Raw genomic sequence first — 8,001 nt, forward strand, 5'->3', positions numbered from 1 at the left:
TTTGCGTCACCTTTACCATTTCATTATCAATAGAAGACACGATCTCGGGACTTCGCTCCGTTAATTTATACAAACTTTGTATTGAGAATTTATCTTAAGATGAATTTTATTGCTACATTGCTGCTTTCTTAACGATCAGTTGTGACTTTCACTTTGATTTACCGGAAATGTATTGAGAGCAAATGACAAACTTTGATCTTTTCTATCATTCTACTAAGTTATTGGTACTCTTAGCGGATGCATACTTCAGATTTGAAAATGTATAAATTCATAAGTGGGACTTTCAAAGCAGCAGAAAGCAGAAGACATTCGTGATGAATACTTATTTGGTGTTTGTTGTTTTACTTTTGGTGGCAGCCTCTATTGCCAAGGGAACCGATGGTATGTATTATAAGTATTCGTTATTCAAAGAGTTACTGATAATAGTTGAGGAAATTAAGTTTAAATAGATGATAATGTACCTAAATCTGTTAATAATTAGTCTTTACTGCTGCATAGCCAAACAGGGTACGTAGCCGAATGGCACAAACGCTCACGAAACGCTCACGAAACGAAACGCTAGTAGATATCTATCTCTATCGCTCTTGCGTATTGGCGCGACAGAGCCAGACTAAGCTTTCGCGGCGTTTCGTTTTCGTTTCGCGTCGGAGAAATGTCATTCGGCTACGGGGCCAGGGCAGGGCGTTGACAAACCAAAATCACGTTATTATAAAATGTTCCTACTGTACGTAATAAATTATTATAAAATGTACCTATTTACACTATGAATTTACACACCTTAAATAAAATAATAGGGAAATTCAATAAATCTATAAGATATATTTTGTATTTCGTTCCATCCGGTCGTATAATTTTGTTTTCCCTTCACTAGCTCGGAAGCACGTGTTTTGTCCTTTAATACCAGCGGGTAAAAACGCATTTTATCCACTAGTGGGTAAAGTAATTTGACCTTGAATAAAGTCAAATTAACTGCTTTAAAACTGATAAAAGTAGGTGAATCTAGTAATAAAGATGATTTACCACCTGTGGAACTACTGGAAGCAGTGATAAACGCATTTTTTGCGTTGTAGTTTCCTTGCTATAGTGAGGGGAAAAGTTTTGTGTTATACTCGGGTGCAAATGTATTTTACTTCTCGTGTGTTAAAAAACTCGCAAGTTCAGGATTCTATTCTCGAACCACTCGCTTCGCTCGTGGTTCAACTATAGAATACTTTCACTTGCTCGTTTTTCAATTCCACACTCGGCGTTAAAATACAACTTTGCCCCCTTGTATAACAAAAACTATTCCTATTGAATCTTGGGTTCATTGACTTGAAATATAGCATCGCGGCCTTGTAAACAAACAACCGGTGCAATCTAGTTTGGATTTTAAACAAACATTTTCCTACGTATTTTCGATTTTAAACAAATATTTTCGTACGTATTTTCATAATCCTACGTATTTAGATATTCAGTTCTCTGTTTTAACAATTAATAATATATGCACAAGCTAAAACCTCAGCGGGTTTCCAATTTCTGACTAGAATAGTGTAGCGAAAATATATTTCAAAGAATTCACTACAAACGCAATTGGTTGGTTCGCATCACGCGCGCGATGGATTACATAGATTGCACGCTTGGCTTGCTTTATACATAATACTAAGTAATACAACTATAGATGGTATCAGCTGTATTTGTTTATTTAAATGTTGTTTTCTAATTTTTTGCAGAATCTTCGCATCACCTTGAAAAGCGCCAAGCAAAAACAACTATCCACGTGAAGCCTCCGCCAGGATGCATATTTTACGAGTGCATCGCTAGCTGCAGGCAACGGGGTTATAAGAATGGCGGGTTATAAGAATGGCATTATCAGCCTATCCTCGTCCACTGCTGGACATAGGCCTTATTGCACTAATCTCATCCAGCCAACACCAGCCAACTTGCGGATGTCGTCACTCCATCTTGTCACAGGGCGTGTCAATGTCCTTAACGTGGCCCACTGCCATTCAATTTGCTAATCGGTGAGCTAATGACGGATCACATCATGATGGATCCCTCTAAGCATAGCCCTCTCCATAGCTCGTTGAGCGAAATGGACCAATCCAGCCGTTCATGGATTTATTTATTTTTCACAACCAGTTGCAATTGAAATGTTATTTTTCAGAACAGATGGTGCTTGTTATAAGCACTAGTGCGAGAAGTGGTTCATTTCTTGTCAGGTCGAAACTTCGGAGGGCCATATGTACTGAAAAACGTTGTACGATACACGTGCGAAAAGAATATTCGTAACTCGTGTCGATTTAAAACACTTCCTTCGGCCGTGTTTTAATTTATCGCCACTCGTTTCGAATTTCCTCTAATAATGTACTATTACAGAGCATGGTATGGTGCTACTTTCTCGAATTACTGCAATTTGTGCCTATATTGAAACTTCAAAGAGATTGCTCGGGATGCATGGTTATATTGGATATAGGTACTGGGGCTATGATTCGTATGTCGCACGTGAGAATAGTGACTTCGTAACTAGTATCAATTTAAAACACTGCTTTCGGTCGTGTTTTAATTTATCGCCTCACGTTACGAATGTCCTCTGTTATCGCTTTGCATCGTAATGTACTATTTCTCAAACATGCAATGAAATATTGTCTTTACGTTCCTTAAAATGGGCTGGGAAGTATCGCTTTTTGGGCGCAACAACTCGAGAGGACTGTAAAGGGATTTCATATTATTTTTCAGGCCTAGGCCTGCAAAGTAACTTTTTTTTATAAAATATTGTCCTTTAGAGCATTTTTTTTTATTTCATTGTATGTTTGAGAAAAGCACTATACATGCCTCGGCGTGAAAACGGATTCCCGGCCTCGTATCCCTATCCGGCCTCGCTCGCACGCTCGCTCGGCCGTATATATCCACTTGGCCGGAAATCCTCATTTTCCCGGCCTCTGATGTAATGTACTATTACAGTAGGTACATAAATGTACAGTGAGCTGCAAAAGTGCATGGATAATAATTTAAATGAATTCATTCATAATTTCTCCCTGCGATTTCGCAGCTCACTGTGCAGTACAATAGATAAATGTAGCTTCTTTACTACTAGTACACTAGTGCGCAAACTAAAGGAACATTTTCGCTCATGTCGAAACTTTAAAGTGCCATTATGATACTGTAAAACATTTTACAATACATATGCAAATCTGTAATTCAAAACTCGTGTAGATACGAGTATAATAGCACTCCTAAACGTGTTTACCTATTGTTTAACTTATATAAACTGAAATTCGTCTTGTAACTTATATCTCTGTCTACATAGTTCTTAATATGAAAGTCGCAATTTTACTCACCTTAGATAGTAAATATAATTAAGGCAGGCAAACGCTGTTGAAAAATGATACGAGAACCATTATAATAATATATCACAAACAAAACAGTGTTTCTAAAACCCAGACAAGTATTTTTTTAGATAATACGCGTCAAGCAAATACATTTTTTTAATAAAAGACTTGGAATTGTGTAAATGTGTACCTGCCGAGCTAAAATTATGATTGGATTTATGTATATGCAAATATTATGAGAGCATCATTCTATTTACTTCTCTTAGGCTATGAGTACCAACACAAAGATCATTTTTAGGATATTACAGTTGATATTAGGAACTGTTATGATGAATTCTGAACTGTTATAAATAGTCATAGGTACCTACATGAAATGTAATACACCTAATATCCGTAACAACCTGAAATACTTATAACTGAAATAAATAGTGACCTCCGTTGGCGGTAACCGTCCGTATGTTGGATTAGGTTGATCACTTCTCTGGTCTGCCAGCGTAACCGAACGGCAAACGGACAAACAAACAGACACACACTTTCTCATTTATAATATTAGCATGGAAGTATGGATAAACTATTTCAAAAAAAAAACTCGCGTTTGTTTTCTCAACAAGTTTAAAGCACATGAAACTACAGAAGTTTCAGTTAGTTACGTATTGCGTAACAAATAAGGTACGAGCAATAAACACACGGCGAATAGAACTGGCTAATTGTGTCCATGTTTTCATTAAATGTTTGTAATTGAATGCATTTAAAGCCAACGTGTATTTCCAAATGGAGGCAGAATAATTTCCCCATTTACTAAGTGATAGCCATGAAAAGTTTTCACGCATTCACATTGGCTGTTATGCTCGTATATTTTTGTATTGGGGTTTCAGACGCGTTTGTATTAAAAGGTATGTAATTTATTCACAAAAGTAAAAAAATGTACTTACTATTTAGGTGTCCGTGCCTTCGCTTGAACCACTAATGAGATTAACACCTTCATAACTCAGCCCTAATCGAGTCAATTCCTCGACTAGTAGCGCCATCTAGCGCGCCAAAAAAAATGCATTAAGTTATTTGTTTGAGCTTTGAGCTGAAAAAAAGTCTATGTCAAATATAATTTTTAATTATGGAATCACTAAACTTCTGAATGCGTATAGCCAATAGTTTTCTTTATTAATGTTGCATAAAAGAAATGGCAAAATGTAATTTTTTAACAAATATTAGATGGGACTTATTGTGATTCTATTATATTGTAAATAAGTGTTCGCAAAATTAGATTAAACATAATTATCACAATTGTTGTTATCTTATATAATACAGGTAGCCACCTTTGCATGTATAATATCCTTCTTGAAAAGAATACAAGATTTTACGTAATCTTCTTTGAAATAAAATAAAAACTGCCGAAATCGGTAAACATAAAGACTTGTCCCTGAAAAACCAACATACCATACAGATCGCGCAAATTAGTTAGCAAATTCACCGAGAGATGGCGCTGTATACAACAATAGTCATTGGTATATACTGTATACTATACAGTCTAGAGTTATCTGAGAAACTTGTGATTATTGAAAGTTTGTACGGAACCCTCGGTGGGCGAGTCCGACTCGCACTATGCCGGTTTTTTTATTACTTTAATTAGAATTTGACGGTCTTCCAGCGCCTGGCCCCGTATCCGAATGGCATTTCTCCGACGCCAAACGAAACGATATGCTCTGTCGCGCCAATAGGTACGCAAGCGCGATAGAGATTTTTATTACTTCGTTTTAGCGTTTCGTGAATTGACGGTCTTCCAGCGCCTGAGCATCTCATACACAAACGCTAGGTCGAAGTTCGAACATTGCGATTCAAATAATTGTAGCAGGGTCTGCAGAGTGCATGCACACAAATATCAAGATAACGGCGGTGTTTGTACAGACAAGGGCTGTGTGTGTGTGTGTGTATAAACCATGTTACAGCGCATATTTACGTACTTATGGTGATCCAAAAATATATATATATATATATTTTATTTGTATATGCAAAGGATATGGTACAAATCGGCAAGCAAATAATTGATTTATCCATACAATCAAAGTTTGTATATTGACTTCATTATAAATATGTTTACAGAGATTATAGTATTTTAATCATAGTTACAAGAAAAACCCTAAAATAATATTAATCTGGGGGCACGGCAGTGCCCCCGCCAAGTCGAGCGCGATATAAATTACACAGACTAATTAACCGTTTTTCAATGCGATAACCAACAATCTTTCTATATTACAAAATAATGCAGATTTTAGATCCCTACTTTATAATTCTATTATAACCCTATCACGACAGTACTATATCTGTCAACGTACTGTCACTAACAGCGACGTATTTTCGCTGACGCCTGTCGACGTACCGTCAGTGAACGGGTTAAGTTTCAGCTTTATCTCGCGACTGAGACTTGGATTAGAGTGATCCAAGATTCGTCACAGGAGATCAATTTAAATACCGAGAGTTACTTAATATTAATGCAAATAAATTATTTATTAGTATGATAGGTAGCAGGGCAAGGCAAGATACAACAATTATTGAATCTTAGATTCTCAGGGCATTTGAGTACGTGTAACTAATATAATTATTTAGTAGTAGTAGTAATCACTTTATTGTGTGTGTTAGTTAGTTTAGTTATGTAACTGGGTGCACACCCCTCAACACTTGAATGGGACCTTATAAGGCGAGTTTACGAGTACTGGCAACAAAATTTCCAAAATTGGTATTTATTTTAAGGTAGATGACCGGTTTTTAACCGACTTCAAAAAAAGGAGGAGGTTCTCAATTCGACTGAATGTTCTTTTTATTTTTATTTATTTTATATTGTTTTTTGTAAGCATTTTATCTGATATCTCCGAGAATCGTGAACCGATTTTCAATTTTTTTTTAATCGGACGGGTATAACCACGAGATGGTCCCATTGGCACCAAGTCGGGGTCTGATGATGGGATCTTGGAGAAATCGAGGGGACTCTTCAAATGTTATAGGCACTTGTAATGTTTTTAGTGTATTTTTCAAAGGTACACCAGTATTTACGTCTGATGGTAATAATTTTATGTGGCTCAGCTGATGATGGAAGGTCAACTCCTCAATGATTAGGAGTTAAAGGATAATTCTTTCACTACTGTACGCATATTCGGACTGATACTTATAATATCAATAGGAAGCACTAAAAATCAACAAATAAATAAACTTAAAAAAAACCGCTTTCAAAAATAAGCGATTGAATTCAGAATTATTATCGGATTGCAATAATCTAAACATCCAAATTATAAACAAATCAAATTATTGGGTTGGTAAGAAAGTAATGAGCGAATCATAACCAAAATTGTAATTTTTATTTAATTTATTATTTTAATCATTTATCAAAAATATAACGGCCTTCGTTATCTACTACTTGTCTCCATCGTTCTGGTAAAAAATGAATAGCATCGGCGAAGAAGTTCTTAGGTTTAGATTAAAAAAACTCAGCTATGTACTGTCGTAGATGGACTTGATCATCGAACTTTTTTTCATTCAAGGCATTGCTTAGCGATCTGAACAATGCGTAATCCGTAGGTGCCAAGTCTGGAGAGTACGGTGGATGAGGTATCACTTTCCAACCTAGCTCCAATAGCTTTAGCCGAGTCACTTTTGCAATGTGTGGGCGAGCATTGTCGTGTAAGAAAAAAACTTTAGCATGCTGTGGACGATTCTGACAGACTTTTTGGTTTAAATTTTCAAGCTGATTACAGTATACTGATGCGGTAACAGTCATTCCACTTGGTAGGAGTTCCCAGTGAATAATACCATGAATATCCCACCAAACGGACAGCATAACTTTTTTCGGGTGAGGCTCTGTTTTTGGTGCCTCTATTCCTTTTTCGTTTAGAGCTAGCCACTGACGTTTGCGTGTGTGATTTATATATAAGACCCATCATTCATCTCCAGTGATAAGATGGTCCAACCAGTTGAATGTGCGGCGAAAAGACAGAAGTTGTATGCAGATATCGGCACGGCGGTTTAGTTGATCTCTATCAAGTTCGTGCGGTATCCAAACACTGTATTTGTAGTTTTTTCCCAACTCGTGTAAATGTGTTTCTATGGTGACATGAGAGCAGCCTAACTCGGTAGCAAGAGTACGACTCGTTAGCCTCGGATCTCCTTCAATTAAGGTTTTTAATTTGGCTACATCAATCTTCACCGGTCGACCAGACTTAGGTTGATCTGATAATGAAAAGTCGCCACTACGAAACCGCTGGAACCATCGTTTCGCCGTGGCCTCAGACACAACTTCAGGAGCAACACGCTGACATATATTACGCACTGCTTCGGCGGCTGAATGGCCAGACTGAAATTCATATAGTAAGCAATGCCTTACATGCAATCTTAATTCGTCCATTTTCTTCCTTATATTAGCTCGGCGACAGCTAGTGAATGACTGACGAGAAACTATGCGACTCGCCCTTTATATTCTTTCGTCCATAGAAGATTCTAGAACTCTCTCAAAAATTTTATGTGGAATTCAATCGATCGCTCATTACTTTCTTACCAACCCAATATTTTTGGAGTCGGAGCTAGCCTGCGTATGGTTGGGTGGGGCAAACAGGCAATAGCAAGACGAGGAACAGGGCTGGTACCGACTCCAAAAATAATTGATTTGTTTATAATTTGGATGTTTAGATTATTGCAATCCGATAATAGT

General features: G+C 37.0%; 1 protein-coding gene across 1 annotated transcript; it reads left to right on the forward strand.

Moving 5' to 3' along the window:
* The first annotated feature begins 294 nt into the window (after positions 1-294).
* LOC125228704 lies at positions 295-1,837 on the forward strand. Its single transcript, XM_048133360.1, has 2 exons — positions 295-381; positions 1,710-1,837. The coding sequence occupies exons 1-2, from the start codon at positions 315-317 to the stop codon at positions 1,835-1,837; spliced, it is 195 nt and encodes a 64-aa protein (XP_047989317.1). The 5' UTR covers positions 295-314.
* The last annotated feature ends 6,164 nt before the right edge of the window (positions 1,838-8,001 follow it).

Source organism: Leguminivora glycinivorella, chromosome 8 (genome assembly GCF_023078275.1).
Source record: "Leguminivora glycinivorella isolate SPB_JAAS2020 chromosome 8, LegGlyc_1.1, whole genome shotgun sequence".
Lineage (NCBI taxonomy): Eukaryota > Metazoa > Arthropoda > Insecta > Lepidoptera > Tortricidae > Leguminivora > Leguminivora glycinivorella.

Excerpts from the sequence above, each read along its gene's own strand:
- LOC125228704 (XM_048133360.1), top strand. The coding sequence starts at position 315 with ATGAATACTTATTTGGTGTTTGTTGTTTTACTTTTGGTGGCAGCCTCT. Across the intron at positions 382-1,709 it reads TATTGCCAAGGGAACCGATG|AATCTTCGCATCACCTTGAA; the intron begins GTATGTATTATA and ends AATTTTTTGCAG.